The sequence below is a fragment of the Manihot esculenta genome, chromosome 5, assembly GCF_001659605.2.
Source record: "Manihot esculenta cultivar AM560-2 chromosome 5, M.esculenta_v8, whole genome shotgun sequence".
Classification (NCBI taxonomy): domain Eukaryota; kingdom Viridiplantae; phylum Streptophyta; class Magnoliopsida; order Malpighiales; family Euphorbiaceae; genus Manihot; species Manihot esculenta.
The window spans coordinates 11,137,762-11,157,936 of record NC_035165.2 but is presented as its reverse complement, the minus strand read 5'-3'; the positions used below and the strand labels follow the sequence as shown (position 1 = coordinate 11,157,936).

At 34.1% G+C, this 20,175-nt stretch overlaps 1 protein-coding gene across 2 annotated transcripts; it reads right to left on the bottom strand.

Annotated features, from left to right (window-relative positions):
- Positions 1-803: 803 nt before the first annotated feature.
- On the bottom strand, positions 804-15,911 carry LOC110615183 (germinal center kinase 1). 2 transcript variants are annotated; one of them, XM_021756933.2, is made up of 18 exons: positions 15,108-15,910; positions 14,494-14,582; positions 14,297-14,404; positions 14,011-14,118; positions 13,547-13,637; positions 12,199-12,251; positions 11,222-11,284; positions 9,627-9,671; positions 9,083-9,118; positions 7,606-7,661; positions 7,396-7,477; positions 7,008-7,130; positions 6,816-6,930; positions 2,614-2,767; positions 2,148-2,358; positions 1,655-1,855; positions 1,473-1,558; positions 804-1,169 (listed from the first exon to the last, which is right to left on the bottom strand). In XM_021756933.2, the coding sequence occupies exons 1-18, from the start codon at positions 15,832-15,834 to the stop codon at positions 1,070-1,072; spliced, it is 2,448 nt and encodes an 815-aa protein (XP_021612625.1). In that variant the 5' UTR covers positions 15,835-15,910; the 3' UTR covers positions 804-1,069. The 2 variants fall into 2 exon arrangements, with proteins under 2 accessions (XP_021612625.1, XP_043812555.1); XM_043956620.1 differs by lacking the exon at positions 9,083-9,118 and having other exon boundaries at positions 15,108-15,911.
- Positions 15,912-20,175: the final 4,264 nt, after the last annotated feature.

Genomic DNA, 20,175 nt, shown 5'->3' with positions numbered 1-20,175 from the left:
TACCTTTAAAAAAAATTCATTCTTTCTTAAATTAAAAAATAATTGAATTTTTCATTATGATGTTTTCAAATAAGAAAAAGAGAAAAAAAATAACTAAAATGAATTTTTGTTTTCCTAGATATCAAGCAGGGTAATCCAATTTACTTCCTAATAACACTGAACAAAACACCTATAAGTTAGTTTAATTTAATAATTGATTTAACTAGATACGTGTGTTTCAAGGAAATTATATTTATTTCACTTGTAAATAATTCAAGTACAGTTGGAGAAATTTTTAAAATTAAAGTAGCAGAAATTTTTTTAATTAAATAATCCAACTAAAAGAAGATATTCTCTTCCCGATTAGAACTCTTTTTCAAAAGACAATCGTTATCATTTATCACTTACTTTTTAAATGTTGATAATCATTATCCTTTAAAACATTTTCAAAAATAACACTTTGACAAATACTTGTTTATAAGAGCTTTATTCACCCCATTGGCAATTTCGTGCTTCAAAAGAAGAACAAAGAAACAGTGAGAATCTGATTGTATGTATTTTGCAAGGATTTTGAGTATTTTCCAATGAAAGTGACTCTTCTTTTTTACACTAATATTTGTTCTGTGTAGTGATCCTGTACAGATCAGTAGATACAGAAATCAAGAGTGAGTTTGAGCTTTGTAATTTGCTAATGCATGGAACGATAATCAACTTGTGCTCATTCAGGTACTTTCTTAATCTTTCTATTTATGCTTTTTCTTCCTTTAATTATTTTTTTTCTTCTGGCGATGTATTGAATTTATGGCCAGCCTGTTCACACATTGTTTACATTCAATTTCACATCTTGTATTTCTCTTATTCACTCTAGAAATTAAATTTATCAACTCCCAACTACAATTGCATATGTTTGATCAAATTGTAAATGCCATGAACTCATCAAAAGTTGGCATCTATAACTTATACAACAACTGATATACACAGAAATGGGCGCGGCAAATGAGATAAAAAAGCTTCAAGTCGCCACTCAGTGCCCAACAAAAGTACATAAATGCAGCAGCTCTCTCTCCCTTTTCTGAGTTTTGAGAACTACTTACAAACGGAGGATGGTTCTAAGAGTATCACACAGATTTTGAATGGTCTGTTGTTCTTGAGTTGCCTGCAACTCTTGGAGTGGCATCTCTTCGTAGCACCTGCAACAAAATGCAAGCATAGTGTTAATTGATCAAATAAAATACCACTGTTTTTGTTTCAATAGAAAACCCAAATGAGAACTTGGGCAAGCAAGAAATGATTTCTGCTACGTGCAAAGGAGGTAATTGATCAAATAAAATACAGGAAACATATGTCACAAAGAAAGCGTTCACAATCAGATCAAATGGCGTTCCTAAGTCCTAACATTGAAATTACTTTGAAATATGCTTGAAAACGCTTTGAAAACTGAAACATACTTTTAATAAAGCAAAGATATAATTGGAAAATGCAGTAAGTATTACGTTTTGTGATAGGCCAAAGCCTGAGCCAGATTCAGCAGTGTAGAACTTGTGGTTAGCCTTTCGTAGACACTTGGAGGAAGGGGCATCTGCAGCACATCAAGTGACCAAATAAACCCAATAACGTATCTGTATTCAGAATTTCAGATCCAAATGCACACACATGAATGAGAGAGAAGTACGACCTCATTTTGTACCCGTCGACCTTTTTTCGACGGCCCATCACCAGTAAAAAGCTCTTGCAGTGTTTCGACTGCTTGAGCATCGCCATTATTCCACTGCGCACCTCCAAGCACATTGTCTGACAAGAGAGCAATTGGGGATATATCTGTTGCCTTCAAGAATGGTATAGGTACCGTATTACCAGCTGCATATATGGACCAAAGCTGCAAATAATGATTTTCAAGTAAGCAGTCATCCAATTTGCATCCACAATTAAACTGCAACAAAATAAACAAAGCCAAATAATTGTTTTTTTCCCCTTTTTTAGTTTTTAACAAAAATTTATAAAATTAAAATGGGGATACCGACCCCAACCCAGATTTCCTAACGAGCAGGAGCAACAAACCTGGCTCATCCCATTTTCATCCATTGATCATGCTTGCTTCCAGAGCAAGTTGGAAGCAATAAACACTGTTCATCTATTATTTTATAAAAGGAAAAAAAGTTAGAAATAACCTTGTCTTGTAATGCAAAAGCTTTTTTGCTGACAGTTTCATTCTTCAAAGTGTGCGTCCCCATAATCCCACCTCCTCCAACCTGTGATTGAGGTATGCTATTCTGGAGATTCAGTGCAGGAGAGCCAGATAGTGAAGAGGCCCTTTTATTCTGCATTTTATGTGATTCTCTAGCCAAAATGTGGTTTGCAGCTGCTCTTGCATCATCCAACCTGGCAGAAATAACCAAATAAAATACAGCAGTTTTAGGATCTCTATTAACTAATTCTGAGTTGGAAAATTTCAGCTCTGATATAAGCATTAACTTAAGGAGCATGGCACTAACTGACTAAAGAAATTTGCAGTACAATCCTACGTTCATAAAAAATTTCCCCTAGCACACAAATCCACCACATCTTCATTATCTTTTGGCAAGAGAGAAGAAGATTATACGGATAAATAATTATCTGAAGTAAATGAAGAAGTACCAAACATCAGCTGATTTCCCTCCCGTGCCACTAACCGAAGGGCTTTCAGAATGTCCCAGATCCAGTAAGGGCTCTCTATTGTTATGGAGTTCTGTCTGCATAGCTGTCTTGTTGGCCTCCTCTCCATCATGAACTACTACAGTTCCAAAATCAACTGTATAGACAAGTCATGAATGAGTGGACAACTAAGAATATAGTAAACATATTATTTCAAATAGCAATGCGTTTCAGAATAATAGACCAAATAAAATCAGTGTCATCTTGAAAATGGCTAGGGTGAAACAAGTAAACGTCCTAAACATTGCATAAATCCCCAGCCTCCAATAAACAAATCAAATTCTTTAATCCATGCCTTGAATTAACTATTCCTCCCATAGTTTTGTTTTCTTTTTAGAAAAAAAATCATCTACCTAATTTATAGGTTTATTTTAGGCTGATAAGAAAATAAAAATCTAAACTCAAAAATTCAGGGTCATAAAAAACTACCATAAGCATTATCATTTCAGCTGGAATGTATTACTAGACTAGCAAGAACAATTTCAGGTTCTAGAGAACATAAAGTTTAGGTTACGCTTGAGGATGCCGGTTGACCAATGCAATTATAGCTGCTAAAATTAAAACAAGTAACCAAGCAAGATCCAGTATTTTTAAGGGAAAAGAAAAAGAAAATTGAAGTTTTATTTTGGAGGGTGTGTAGTTAGGTGCAAATGTAAATATTAATAAGCATTAACACAAGCATGCAGGAAGAAAAGTCCAAAATAAATAAAAATATAGGAAAGAAAACAAAAATTTAAGAAGAAACTGTTTTTCCCCATTGAAGTCGTGCATTCTACTACCAAGCATTTGGTTGGATGTCCATTTCAGATGTATCATTATCTATGCAAAATATTAAAACCGGTTAACCAAAATACATTTTATACTTTAGTACAATAACACCCAAGTCAACAGAGGGCCCAGATATCAAAGGATTAATTAGGCCCATGCTGATGAGAAATTACTAAATGTTCATTAATGCTTATAGGCCAAGTTTAACAAAATAGGTTACCATTTTTTCAGACATAGAGGATTTCCCATTCCATTATGCTTTGGCAGTATAAAAAGCCCCAGCGATTTCAGCTGGGTTGTTCAAGATTATTAACCTTGAGTAATTTTCAGCAATAGTCACTCAACTTTGAAGTTTGTTTCATGTCCATCATTCAACTTTAATTTTGTTTCAAAAAAAGGTCATTTTAACCTATTATAATAAGATTTTCTGATCACCAAAATAAAAACCAATAATTTTAACCCCTCTTCATTATCTTTTTACTTCTCCCTTTCATTTTTCTCCTTTATTTTTTATGGTCCAATTAACTAACAATTATTTGCTAATAAAATTATTTTATTTTTAATTATTTTTTATTTAATAAATTGTATTATTAATTTTTCTTTTTTATTATTTATTATTATTAATTTAAATTTTATTATATTAATCAATGCAAATTAATAATAAACAAAAGTTAATTTTAAGGTTTCAATTATGTTTTTTTTTAATTAGTATCTACTAAAATTAAATATCTCAATAATAAAAAATATGACAATATTTTCTATGATCTGATACAAAACAAACTTAATAAAAGCCATATTTAAAATAATTAATAATTAATGTTAAAATGTGATTTTCTAAAATTATTAAATTAGTAGCAAAGTCTCGTTTTTTTCTAAAAAAAAATATTTGTTAACATAAGAATTTTTATTTACATTAATCAAATTGTCAAAATCATAGCTTTCCAAAAAAATATCTATCTTTAGCATTATCTATAAAATCTAATTAACAGAAATTTTTTCCTTTTACCAGACATTCAATCATTTCTTGCTCAATTTAATTAAATTAAAAGTTATATTTTTATAATTCTAAAAATTATTTATTATGTCAAGATAATTATCTTTCATATAACAATAATATATTAAAAAAGTATGTGGAATTGTGGATTAATAACTAACCCTTAGTTTTAGCTAATTATAAGTTTTTTATTGTCTTATGCTAGGGGAAATTACAAAAACCCACATGTGTTATGCACATTTTCAGACAGGGTCTGAAGATCAGATCGTGACAAAGTGATACCTCAAGGTTATACGACATTAGCAAATAAAGATTTTTCCATCAAACAACATTATATATCGTCAATGTGGCTGAAATATTATAAAAAAGGTCTATTCTAGTATACACATTTCCAATTAAGGACATAAACTTAAATTTACGATAAGTAGACACTTGCAGCTGTCCACCGATAGCCTAGTCCGATTTTTCTGCTAACATTATAAATTTTGATGATGTGACATTAAATATAATTAAAAATATTATTTATTATCCAACAGTCAACAACCATCAGCAAGATCAAAGGCAACAACAGTGGATTAATAGAAAAACTAAAGGAGAGAGAAACAGAGCTTGACTGAGAACTAAGCCCTAGGACCCGTCAATATATAGCCTTCCCACCTTTGTACAATCTTACCAGCATCAATAGTGTAGCCCGCACATTGAATAGATTTCAAGGCAACTCCAACTAGGCCCCCCCCCCTTTCTTTTATTTATTTTTTTTTCAAGTGGGACTAATATTTATCATTAAACATTATTTCACATTAAATATTCACTATTTTATCATCAAATTTAATTGGATAGTGGAAAAATCTCACTTTGCTAACAACTAAAAATACAAATCCTTTCAGTCAAAAATCAACCTCAGGCAATATCTTGAAAGAATTGCGAAATATAAGAAACTTTCTTGTAATTTCCTTATTTTTAATTAAATATTTAATGTCACCATCAATATTTAATGGTGTTAACAATAAAGTCTTGCTTTGCTAACGGTTAAAAAAAATACATGGTACTTTTTGTCAGAGAGTCAATCTTAGACCTGCCTTGAAAAATGTGCAAACCCATAAAACGTTTTTTTTGTAATTTTCCCTTCATTTCATGAAGAACAAGATACTTTCTATATTAGTTGAAATAATCAAATTCAATAGCAAATATATTATATAATTTGGTTGAGAATATAATAAATAAAAAATTATTAAAATAAAATTTTTTCATTAATGCACAATCACCAATTAATTTTAACAAAAAGTGAGAGAGAGAGAGAGATAGAGAGGGGCAGAAGGAGGTTAATAACTTAGAAACTGTCATAATAGGTTAAAATGACATTTGCTAAAATAAAATTAAATTTGAGTGGTCTTATTAAAATAAATAAACGTTGAGAGATGAAAATGAAAAATAAACCTCAAAAATTAAGTGGCTGAGTAAAAAATTATTCCAGTAACTTTTTGGTTGAGGCTGAAGTATGGAAGTATACCCATAGAGTAATCCAACTTATTGGGTAGCAATCTTCAAGCATGTGGTAACCACTAACTTCAACCATTACATGGCCGACCGCAACTATCTAAAATTTCTTTCTTATTCTTAGGCCACTAGGTATATCAAGTTGAGGTATGCCAGAGAAAAACCACTTTAAAAGGTTGCATTTCTTACAAGCTTCAGGAGTAGTTCATGTAAAAGTTGTGTATAACCTTTCCCACACCTGACAAAACATGATGTACCTCAGACCTTGCTAAATCAACCCTGGGACTAGAACCAGTCAAAAAGTCATAAGGCAAAAGGTCGAAAAACTTAATGCCACTATTCTTGAACAACTTTCCGCTTTGCGAACCAGATTCGGCCTGCTTATTAGGGGCAGAGGGGTCAGTTACAAGCCTCCTCTCCTTGAACAAGGACTAGAACTGGCCGGTCAAACTGTTAGTTCTGGTCGATTCAAAAAAAATTTCTTTCTTTTTTTTTTAAAAAATTATATCAATTTGCTTATTTTTTACTAAAAAATCTAAATAAATAATATATTATAAACTTAAATCTTATAAATTTATGTATTATAATGAATATTAACATCATTGTAGTTTCAAAAACTTTTGGATGGGACTGAACTAGAACCAGAACTAAAGAAAAATCGCTTCAAATTATAATAAATTGGTTCAAATTGAAATTGGTTTGAACCATTAAGTGTACTAAAGTGACGATTCTGCCCTAAAACTAGACCTTCTTCAACCAGTTCTCCGCCATGACCAGGACTAATGTAAGTAGTTATGAAGTACTAGAGTTCCTTTTCTCCTCATAAGTCTCCAATACTTTTTTCTTTTTAACAAACAATATAAGGCTAAATGCAAGTAGAGTGTACCTTCTCCAGCCAGTTCCCCATCATTTGTAGAGCTTGGTATTTCATCTGCCATTTGAGGTCGCTTTGATGGAACAGTATCACCATAATCCTCATTCAGTTTTGAACCTCCCGGAGGCTGTTTCAAGGTGAAATATTATGTATGAATTTCCAAAAAGAGAAAGAGATAGAAACAATATTATGTTATATACTAACTTCTGATACAACTGGAACAAGATTTTGTGCCTGCAAAGCCATTGAAGCCCTAATTTGCCTGGCCTTTTCAATCTTTGGCAACATTGCTGAGGCACCACATTTGCATTTTTCAATCAACTTGTGCTGAGTTCCAAATACATGAAAAGAGTCCAAGTTAGCCATCATAATTTTTTATTTGAATAATCAAAGTGCTACACAGCTCTAACTTGAATTTAATTCATAGCAAAAGGTTGATAGGATAATAATGAATCAATTGATAAGCAAAGAAAACATAAGCTACCAATGATGAAATAAAACCATATCCACTGTAAGATAGGTAGAGGATACAAGGTATATGTGTGACAACCCGACAAAATTTTCATGTTGGCAATAAAATCTTTCATCATACCTTCAGCATCTCAGAAGCAGTTGGACGTAATCGTGGTTCCTTTGTAAGGCATTTCGCAACAAAATCATGAAACACAAGAGACCTGCCAAAAAAACCAACCCATGGCTTTAACACCACATGGAAATGCGTTTGTGACAAAGAAACGAAGCCAACACAAGGAAAAGATGTTAAAGGATTGTGGTTACAAACTACAAAGAACTCAAAACAAACCATTTTTCTTTATCCTCAAGCATTGGAGCTGGCTCAATAGATATCATGAATAGAACCTATTACAGACAAGTATGTCACCAAAATTCAGAAATGCTTGTTGAATTGCAAGCACGAGGAGATGATATTAAACAACATAAACCATAAAAGGCCAAAAGATGCAAAAGAACCATATACAACTAGAATTCTGCAAGAAAAATTACGAGTTGCTAAGAATGCATTCATATTCCCAACATTCCCCGATAATGCTTACATATAATTTTACTTGGGGCATAGGCCATGGAGAGATACAAAAATTTTCACCATTCTCATCAACTGCAGAAGCAATAGAAGTTATCCATATGCAGTATAATCTTATGTCACTAAAACAAGCAAATGATATAATTACCTCCAACAAACTATATTCCAATTCACCTCATGAATGTGAGAGAACACTTGCCATCCAAACATGAGAACAAAGTTACACGGATAGAACTCAAGAAAAAAATAGAATAAATTCACTTGTTAACAATTTTGCAATGCTCATTAGCATAGATCTTTGAAACCAAGGTCATAAGTTCACACAAGCCTTGATTTGGAAGGAAGATGTTGAGAGAATTAACTCCACTACACCCACTTAATCTCAGCTTATGCATTAGCTAGATATCTAAATAGGAGAAGAAGAATCAAACTCAGGATTCATATCCGCTCGTTGCCACAATTTAGTATTCAAGGCTAAGCAGTCAAGTGTCTAGAGTCTAGACCAAACAAAGTCAATACTTAATGTATCAATAAACAATATGAAACACAACAACATAATGAAGAAACACAGGCAATACAAGTAAGAAAATTGAAATAATAATAATAACAATAATAATGAGGAAAATATTAACATAATTGAATGGGAACCACCTGAGTTGTATCTAGATTTTCTCCTTTTCAGACTGAGTAGTGGATACTTGGTAATTAAGTACCATTTTGCAGCAATGAATGACAACTAAAATGCTTTTCTTTAATCAACAAAAGCATGCAGTAATAGAAGGAAGGGGCAAAAGCGGATGTCACCAATGCACATGACTATAGCTTATTTAAAATCCTCCACAATAAAACCATACACAAAATATACAACTGCATAATGGATACGACTAAAGTCCATCAACCAAAATGAACAGTATGCATCAACTTTTCTTTACACTATCAGGATCCAAACATTGATAATTAGACAAAGTGTGTGAACCATTCTTCCCGGCATAATAATAGATAAATTACAGTGTAATTTCTACAACTAATAACAATGAGCAACTTGTACTTTAAGAATTATTTTAATTATATCCTACTCTTCATTAGTTATGAACTTATAACGTAATCCCTCCATTTCGCTATCTCTGGTACCTCTAAATACAAGTGAGAGTTAGGCTTCTTATAAACAAGATTCCCAGGAAATGAAGAGGAAAGGCACTGATAAAGTTGATAGTTTAGAACTTCAAAATTATGTACTAACCCTCATAGGATGCACCGTTGATCTTGGAGGAAGTCCCTGAAGAAATTTTAATAAAAAATAAGCAAAAAAAAGAAAAAAAAAACATTGAGATGAAGCATAATAGTTTCTCTCGAACAATATTACAAGTCTAAAATATCACTCCCAAGTCCCCAACCCAAGCCCACAAAAGGAAGGGAAAATGAATTTTTGAGAGACCTATTTCAGCCTCAGAAAAATGCCATCAATGTTTGCTATTGGTCTGAATCCGGAACCAAAGAGAAGGCTCACAGTTTTTTATTCTGATCCAGTATGTTAGGTGCAATAACATCTCATCACAATTTTGGCCCTGCTTCTAAATGGTTTTGGCTATTACCTAAGTGTGTTGAACTAGGTCCCTAAACCCAGAGACTTGTGCAGGGAACCACATTTCTACTGAGACATAAACTTGACAATCAAGAAAGAAGGGAAAAACCTCCTACGACACTGAATAAACCTGACATATGAAGAACCATAATATTTTTACAGAAATTCTTGACAGATTTGTGCACCAAATGATTATATATACCTCAGCCATTTCAATTGCAGAAACACCAAGAGCCCATACATCCACCTGGAAGGAAAACATTGAATAAAAGTAAGTCAAACAATACCAAGTCATGTATCCAAATTTAAAATCTGTACTTTATTTTAAAACTCTTAAAAGAAAATTAAAATTTCAATTGAAAGATTTTACTGGATCAGCAAAACCGCAAAACCGCAAGCCACAAGTAGGGGTACTGGGGTAGGCATGGGATGTGCATTACTAAATTTTAAGTTTTCAGATCCGAGGCTAGGATGAAAATTCTCTCATTTTTTATTCAAATAAAAAAAATATTTGGTGAGAGAGACGCACAAATCTTATAAACACATTGTATATTATATACTTTCTGGCCAGGCTGTGCCAAGGACTTCAGGCTGAAACTTTATGCCCAAATCCTTAGTTTCAGGCTAGGTGGCCTGTCTCATGCCCACACCTAGCTGCAGTAGGTCATCGTCCTTGCTTGAAGTAATTGCCCTGACCTACTTTAGAGTCCAAGTGCACGTAGGTTGAAGAAATTTAGAAAACAGTATACTTGGGTTTTTTGGTCTCTTAATTGTTTAGGACATTTTTAGTATTTGACTTTGCCGCAGGGTTATAGTTCGAACACAAGTATTTTTGTAAATTTTTTAATGTTGGGTCCTATTTTGATGAGGAAACTTGAAATTAAAATTTATAACATTTTTACTTTCTCTTTGTTTTCAATTATCTTATAGTAAGAACACAAGTATTTTTCTAATTTTTTAAGGTTGGATCATATTTTGATATCAAACTTGATATTGAAATTTATAACAATTTTACTTTCTCTTTGTTTTCAATATCCTTGTGATTATACATCTTAGGAGAAGTACTACTAATCTTTTGTTCAAGTAGGACCAAGCAAATGGACAAGCAGTTATCCTTAGTGAAACCTATCAGGTATTTAACAAATTCCCTCCATACTGAAACTTGACATGATCGATGTTTCAGCATAAAGTGCATCTTTCGTTCCTGTATAGCAATATTTCAGATACCATTTGTTGTTAGATAAATTTCATTTGACCATGTCTTTTCAGTCAATTTCATGATTTCTGCTGCCAAATCATTTTTACATGAATATTTTCTTAAGCACTCTAAACCTTTTTCCTTGTTTTTGCCGCATTTTCAAAAATTTTACATTGGAAGGATAACTCTGAGCCATGAAACAAGTAATTGCCATGTTCTTAAACACACTATAATAGAACATGTTGATTAATCAGGAGTAATAACTCATTCACTCTAATAACTGTCTTGTTTCCAAAGTTTTGAAGCTACCATTAATATAATGCACATATTTTGCATGGAAAATCAATTTATTGCTTTTTTCCTTTGCAAGAACCAACAAATATTCACCAACTAATCCAGGGCGTAAAGCTAATAGTTCTGGTTCTTTTTTTTTGGTGGTTAAAACTTCATAGTACTTTAAAAATGCTATGGACCCATTACAGATAAAACATGTGAACCAAATTGCTACCAGCGATTTATTATCTAATCCTATTAATTGAAAAGGCAAGAATGAGTGAAAAAATAAAAGAGCCAAACCCCAACAGAAGAAGGGATAATACCTTTCCATCATAACGACTTTCTTGGATAACTTCTGGAGCCATCCAATGTGGAGTGCCAATGAACTGCAGTTAAGATATAACATTTCTAGATTATGCACTTCAAGTACAGCATGACTAATTGACTATAGCATCATCAAAAGAGTTTATAGCAAAAACAACCATACAATGAGACACCTGACTTCAAAACAATTAGCGGGAGATCAAACAAAAATGATTACAAGCACGCAATCATACAAAGGATTGTTATCAATTAACAGTAGCTTCAGAGTGTCTGACGCTGAATATTAGATGGTCTAACAACATGAAGGATGGACAGGAACAATTCCAGGGAGTAGGGTTAGGCTCCTCACTAACACAGTAACCAAGTTATAATGTACTCTCTCTGTCTCATAATTTTGTTCACTTTGCTTTTTCACATAGGTTAAGAAAGGATAGTTATTTTATTTGAAGGACAATTTTTTCTATTAACTTTCCAATTTCACCCATCTTTAATATAAAATGAGGACATTAAGTTTTATTGAAACAATAAAATCATTATCAATAACATAGTGTTTGAATTAATACTACGAGATGGTTTGAATTCTCCTTTGGAAAAAAATGAACAATTAATAAGGAATTGTGTTGAAAATAAGATAAAATTAAAGAGGCTTATAATAATAAATTTATATGTGAACCATAATATAAAAAGGGAAAGAGGACAATATTTTGAAACAACTAAAAATGGGAAGGTGGAAAAAAAAATTATGGGAAAGGGACTATATAGTTATATATATTACATATAATTATAAAGGCAACCATTCTTGCTTTGAAATGTGTCATAATACTGTTAAATTTGAGAAATATTCATATCAGTGATTCATTCCCTTGGCATACTTTTATAGAGACATAAAGTCTAAAAGATAAATTTGAGGTAAGTAGCAAGTTGCAGTCCAAGTAAAAGATCAAGACATGAACATTGCATGCTTGTTTGGTAATACCGTGTTGCGCTTTGACATGGTCCTTGTAAGCTGCGCTGCAACCCCAAAATCCCCTGCTCACGATATCATCAAAGTAACAACAATTTTCCTAATCAGTTTACCAGTAATCGTGCAATGTAAAAAATCAAATTTAAAGAAAAAAATCAATGCCTTATCAAATTTTTACAAAAGCAAGGTCAAAAGTAAAATTTGACTAGGTTAAAAACACAAGCCATTAGTTGAGAGGAAAATTGACCATGATTATGTAAACTCCTGTGCAGACACATCTGCTCAGCGTGCTCTAAAGCTTAAATGTATGAATTTTAGCATTAACACACTCCTGGTCAATATGTGAACAACCAAGTTTTTTCAATTTGTCACAAAGTCCATCTCAAACAAATGACAATACTATTTGTTTTCACAATCTACCATTAATTAAAGAAAGACAAAATTTGGGATTAAACTGAAACCTGCCATTCGATCAGTGGGAAATCCTATCAAATCTACTTCAACTGAAAAAAAGTCAAACTTTACTCATCAAGAAGAATATCAAACTTCAAGAATTTGATTTCCTTCAGAAGATCAACCAGTGAGGAGTTGAATTCCTTCTCCTCTTGTATGTTTTGGGCTCAACAGGCTTTTAAAAATACTTAATGAATATGTTGACAAGTGCAACTGATGATGCAGTATTTGAAGAAAACTCAATAGGATTATATCCATTATAAGGTTAGAAAATTAAGATTTCTATCGTTTAGAATATTATTATTATTTAGGAATATTTATAGAGTTCTATCAGGATTAATATTTTCTCATTCAGGATGTTGATTTGAGATTTATAATTAGTATTACTTAGGGTTTCTTGTTTAAGGATCCAAATCTTGGCATTAGAACTAGCTATTTTATTACAATCTACAAATTTAGGGAGAAACTTTTATGGTATTATTGTTGATAATTAATAAAATTTGAGAATTCGTTTGTCTAGAGAATTAGTTTCCCTATCTTTGAGGATTTGTTTCTCACCCCTTTGTTCCCTATTATTCTGCGAGTTCTATATCAATTTGATAACAAAGCTTGTTTTACACCAATTTGGTGTCATAACTTCTGCTACATCAACTGTCTTTCTGCTCCATTACATTAGTAAATCAATGCATCATGGTAAGCATGCATCACATGCATGAACAAAATGGAAAGCTGTTAAGTAGCACCAAGCTGTGAAGACCTAAATGATATGGCAAGGTTTTGATGCATGGCCAAGCTAAATATGTTTTTAGATATGGCAAGCATTAAGATAAACTTCTTTCTTGTAAACTAAAATTTACTTGGATAATTACAATTTTAAATTTATGATGATTGATGAAAGGATACTTACCCAACTTGACCTCCCCTTGGTCAGTTAACAAAATATTACCACCCTTAATATCTCTATGGACCTTGAAAATTGAATGCAAATAGGCAAGGCCCTACACAAAATTTCAGGAGGAGAAAAAAATGGGGAAGAAAAAATCAGAAAAACCACATATTTAGAAATAAAATAAATGAACTATCAACCAACAGTAATTCTAGAACTCAAGTTAACTTAAAAGCAAATTACTTCCTATGGTGCATGCATGAACCCTCAAACACACACAAATGCATATAGCTAGATACACTCTTAAAGAGGCTGCATATGTATAAAAGCTAAAACAAGTTGGTTTTATAAGTTTTTAAAGCAAAGCAGATAAGTCATGATAGGCAAGACAATTATTTTCTCTATGTGCTTCTAGAATCTAGAATAATTTTCCATAAATGATTGTCAGTTATTTTCTCCTTCCAACCAAATAAAGCCCAAGATACCTTAAGTGCTTCTCTACATATATATGCTATTTGATACTCCTCCAAAGGTTCGTCAGTAACATTCATCAAGTCAGCAACACTTCCACCCCCACAGTACTCCATGACTATCTGCAAAAACCAAGAAACTAGCCTTCCCAATCACAAGACAACAAAAAAATGTGTGAGCTATGCACACATAAATACAAATTACCATAAAACAGTGCCCCATATTGGGTGAATTGAAAACCTACTGAACCAAAATAATTCAGCATCAACCTCAAGAGAAGTACAAAAGAAGAGTTCATACCCAAAGATATTCTTCACCTTGATAGCTCCCTAAGTATCTAACAACATTAGGATGGCTACACTGTTGCAACATCTCAATTTCACCTCGAATTTCTTCATATCCCTCCTCCTAGATACAAGCAACCTCATAATTCAATTCTATTTTAACCAACTTAAACAGTTTAACTTGTTTATATGGAAAAAAAACAAAGCACTCACTCCCTCAGTTAATGATATAACTTTGATGGCAACAAGCTCTGAAGTCCGTAAATCCCTGGCCTTGTAAACAGCTCCATAAGAACCCTTCCCTGGCACTCAAAAGTCCAAACTCAGCAGAATTTTTTAAAAGAAATGCAAGAGATGCTGCTTAAACATGTAGCATATCAAATTTCCATTATCAACTAGTCACTTGAAATCAAAACTGCATTAAAAGCTGTAATAAACTTAAAAACCCACCCGTATCCTTGACTTACTCAAAATTCTAACTGGGAACGTAATGAGATAGCACAACTGTAACGAACTCGAAAGGATCATAAATGCCCATATTTTCTAAATTGTATGGTTTATGTACCGTTTATGAATCCAAAAATCACAATTAAAACTCCTCAAAACCCATAAATGTAACTAACTCCTGCCTCCTTAATATGCATAACTATGTGAAAAACTGAAAACAGACTTCCCATGTAGGAAAGAAACAACATGGTGCTGATTAATCGAAGAACTCTCTCGAAAAGATATATTGAACATGAATCCCACATGATACGCATCACAAAGTTAAACACTATAACTAGAGTGCAAATGAATTATGAACATTAATGTTAATATTCACGCACCGAGTTCATTAAGCAATTCATACTTCGTGGTAGGATCTTCCCTGGTAACACTATCTGGAATCGAGCTCGATGACATTTTACTCAGCTGCTGCCTACCCTCCTCTCCCTGCAAAGACGATCCACTCCCTTTCCGCTGCTTTCCAGATCCTATATCCCCCACGGCCTGCATGCTTGCCACCGCCCTTCCCATCGTCGATCCAGCTTCCACCCTCCCTGTCCTCCTCAACACCGTCCCGCTCAACGTCGACTTCACCACGAAAGTGCCAAACCCCTCTCCATCATCCCCACCATCACTATCATCTCCTCCATCAATTCTCTTGCTATAATCCGCGAACGGAGAGGGTCTTGTTTTCCTCAGAGTCGACGCCATTGATGAAGACAACGACGACGATTGGGTCGGGGGCCGACCCCGACTGGTTTTCACAATCATAGTTCCAAAGTCGCCACTGTCGTCATCATCGACATCTTCGTCAAGAGAAGCGCCGCCGCCGAAGTCCTTAGGGAGGCGTTTGAAGAGAGAAGGGAGCGAGTCTTCATCTTCTTCGTCGTTGTCGTTGTGGGCAGCTCCGCCTTTGTAGACCATTGTGGCGTAGATGCCACTGTCGTATGCTTGGGTTTTGGGTTCGGGTTCGGGTTCGGATTCGGAATCATGGACTACGACTGTAGAATAAATATCGGATTTCTTTGGGGTTTTGCGGGGCCGGCGACCGGTGGGCGGGTAATCCATTTTCCCCTGTAATAGAGTATCCAGTCAGAAATAATGATTTGCGACCGTTGTTGCTGGTAAGAGAGAACTAGAAATTCCTCTGCAGAAAAACAAAGGAAATAAACCTATATACTTTTCACCGAAATTTAGTATTTTAATTAATATACAAATTAAAAATACATAAAAATACAAATAATTTTTTAAATTGTAAAAATATAATTTATTATAAAAAATAATATTTTATTATTTAAAAATAATGTTTGTTATAAAAAATATCATATTAAATCAAAGTTTATCCAAGTTATAAAAATATAAAATTTATTTTAAAAAATTGAATTGAATTTATTTAATCCTATATTTTTTTCTATTAAATAAACTCATAATGCTAAATAATTTATAATATATTAAAATAATTTTTAATAATAAATATTATTTTATATAATTTTTAAATATTAAATATTATTTCTTTAGAGAATTAAATAAATTTTATAAATAATGTACCTCTAAATAAATTTCAGAAATAATATATTTTATTGTTAAAATTTATATAAATAAATATTTCAATATTTAAATTTTTTTTTTTTTTGAAATAGAATATTTAAAATTTATTGAAAATAATATTTTATTATTAAAATAATTAATATTTATGGAGCTTATTTGCCTTTAATATAAAAATGTGCATATACATAACAAAAAGTTAAAATTAGACTTATTTGATCACAATAAAATGTATATGAGCGAATTTAAATTTATTCTCGAAAGACAAAATAAGTGTACGACCAAGCTAGTCATAGAGCTTATCTCAATTTTTAGATTTATTAAATAATAAGTGGTCGATTTGGACTTCGCCTCATGTTTACTGCCACCGTTTCTCCTCTATATTGATTGCGGCCTAGGTCTTTTTCTAAAAGAGCAGTTGTCTCTCTTGTTTTTGACAAGTTTTTGTCTTTCGTTCTATCTTTTTTTTTTCAATTCTTTTATTTCAATATGTCAGATGATCAAGTATCGATTGATATGGCGGCATTCTCTATGGATGGCGAGGATGATGATGGCATAGTTTTCCCAGCAATGGAAGGTGAAGAGAAGGAATATTTTAAGCTATGCCTAATTAGTCATTTTTTGACATATCGGATTATTAACTTTCAAGCCATGAGACAAACTATGGCTTCTCTATTCAGGCCTACCATGGAGATGATTATTCGTGAACTTAAAGATGAGTTATACCTTTTTTAGTTCTTTCATGAGGTTGATTTGCAGAGAGTTTTAACTATGTGTCTATGGTCCTTCAATAATAATCTACTGCTATTAGAGAGGATCCCTCTCGAGGTTCAGCCGACAGATGTCCCTATGTGTATTTGGTTGCAAATTCATGGATTACGCAGAGGCTACATGTATGACTACTACATAATGAGATTGGCAAATGAAGTTGGAGATTTTCTGGAGGCAGATCCAAATAATTTTTCAAGCAACTGGAATCCTTATATCAGGGTTCGGATTCGTTTTGATATTCGAAAGTCTATTATTACCACAACTCGAATTCATAAAGAATGAGATGAGTGGTGTAATATTACTTTCATCTATGAGCGGGTACCAACATTTTGTTTCATATGTGGGATGATTGGTCATGGAGAAAGATTTTGTCCAAGGGTGATTGAGGCTCATCCGAATTCGTTACCACGACGATTTGGTCCAAAGGCTAGAGCTCAACCTCATCGGGATATTAGAAACATTGGAGTAGTGGTTAAGGGAGGACAATCCACTTGGCAGTCATGGTGGCTCTTTTGGTGGCAGTGCAGTAGGTGGTGCGGCGACTGTGGGTGGTGGCCTGGGGAAGGGGGGATTGGGAGCCAATTTTCAAAATTCAAAGTCCACTAATGGTGGGGATAAGGTAGAATTTAAGGGAGCGAATGTAGGGAAGGATAAGGCAGTTTCCTTTTCGGGTTCTACTTCCAAAGATAAGGAGTCTGAAATGAGGGGGAATGGGGAAGGGTTGACGGTTACTGATCCGAAGAGAAGGCGTATAGGCCTGGACGAGCCCAGTTTGCATGAGCATGAGGTGATATTTGGGTCAGCTTCAACAAATTCCAATTTACCAGTGGTGGGTCCTGTTGATCAGGCCCGCCGACAACAATGAGTTGTATAAGCTGGAACTGTCGTGGGTTAGGCCTCCCGCGCTCAATTCAAACATTACAAGAGCTCGCTAGAGACAAAAGGCCCAATTTTATTTTCCTTATTGAAAGTTTATGTAGTTTTGCTCGTCTGAAAGAAATAAAAGTTATGCTAGATTATGATGGTTTTTTTCATGTGGATCCTGAGGGTCGTAGTGGTGGGCTTGGGTTTTTTTTGGAAATCAGTTCAATCTATCAGTCTTATTGGCTTGTCTCATTTTTCTATCGATGTACAGGCAGAGGTGTTAGGGTTGGGCTTGCTCCATGTTACTGGCTTCTATGGCCACCCTAACAGACGTTATCATAGGGAATCTTGGACACTGCGTCAACAATTACAGCTTACGTCTTCTCTCCCTCGGCTGGTTTGTGGAGATTTTAATTGTGTTTTATCATAATATGAAAAATGTGGAGGCCCTCCTTACCCAAGCAATCTGATTAATGGGTTTCGGTCTGTCTTGGATGATACTGGTTTGCATGAAATCACATTGCATGGCTTTGAGTTTACGTGGAACAATGGGCGTGGTGGAGGTGCAATGGTAGAAGAGCAATGGTGGAAGAGAAGATTGATCGGTTTTTTGCTTCTGAATCATGGAGATAGCAATTTAATTATTTTTTGCTTCTGAATCATGGAGACAGCAATTTAATTTATCTAGAGCAGAGACCATATCTTATTCCTCTTCTGATCATCTTCCCATCTTCTTGCAAATTCGAACCTATGTGCCTAGAGACCGTGTTCACTTGTTTCAATTTGAAAATCAATGGACAGAGGAAGAAGAGTGTCGCTCCATTGTCGATTCTTGCCGGAAATCAGAAACTCATCGACCTGTTCAAAGCCGTCTGGATGTCTGTCGGAATAGACTTGATAATTGGGGAAGAAATTTAAAGCGAACCTATGCACAAGATTTGCAAGTCTGTAAAACACAAATTCAGAATCTCCGCAACCAGAGAGATACAGCAGGTCGTGATTTTCTTCATGAGGCGCACCAAAAATTATTTTTTCTCCTCTAGTAGAGAGAGACCTATTGAAAGCAGAGAGCTAAAGAACAATGGCTACGGGGTGGTGATCAGAACACTAGATTCTTTCATATGAAAGCCACTGCTCGTCAAAGGAAAAATCAGTTTGTCAAGCTGCAGGATAGTCAAGGTGTTTGGCATGAGGGAGACCCAGGTCTGTCAAACTTAATTTTGACTTATTTTGAGACTTTGTTTACTTCATAGGCACAAGATTCTTTGGAGTTGTCCAATTTAATACCGATTGGTGTTACGGAGGAGGATAATTGCTCTTTGCTTGCCCCTTATACATCAGAGGAGGTTCAGCAGGCCATTTTCAGTATGTAGGTAGATAAATCTCCTGGGTTAGATGGCTTCAACCCTAGTTTTTATTAAAAATATTAGGGCATTGTGGGACGAACATAGCTCGATTCTGTATTGACTGCTTAGCTTCTGGCAGCTTTCCGCAAGAACTAAATAACACAACCATTGTCCTAATCCCCAAGAAGAAGATGCTAGCAAATATGGGAGACTTACGGCCAATTGCTTTGTGTCAAGTTCTTTATAAAATTATGTCGAAGATGATCACTAATAGATTGAAGACTGTTTTGCCGAATTTAATCTCCCCCTCACAGAGTGCTTTTGTTGCGGGCCGAAGCATCTTTGATAATTCTATTGTAGCTTATGAGGTGTTGCATTATATGAGAAGTCGTTGTCGGGGAAAGGATGGCTATGTGGCTTTGAAAATAGATATTAGCAAAGTGTACGACCGTTTGGAGTGGCCCTTTATTCGGTTCATGCTTCAGTCTTTGGGGTTTGATGCTAAATTTATTGATTTGGTGATGTTCTGTGTTAGTACAGTGTCTTATCAAGTACTCCATCAGGGACAACTATTGGGTCCTATAACACCACAGCGTGGAGTTCGACAGGGAGACCTACTGTCATCATACCTATTCATTCTATGTGCTGAGGGTCTGTCTTGTATGATTAGAGCACAAGTGGCTGCCAATGCTCTTCACAGCTGTATCATTGCTACTGGTGTGCCTCAAATCACTCACCTCTTCTTTGCGGATGACAGCTTGCTTTTTTTCAAAGCCGAGATTAGTGAGGCTCAGATTGTTCAAGAGGTACTTAATAGCTATGCAAGGATGTCTGGGCAGGTTATAAACTTTAATAAATCTCTCCTTTGCTATAGTGCTAATGT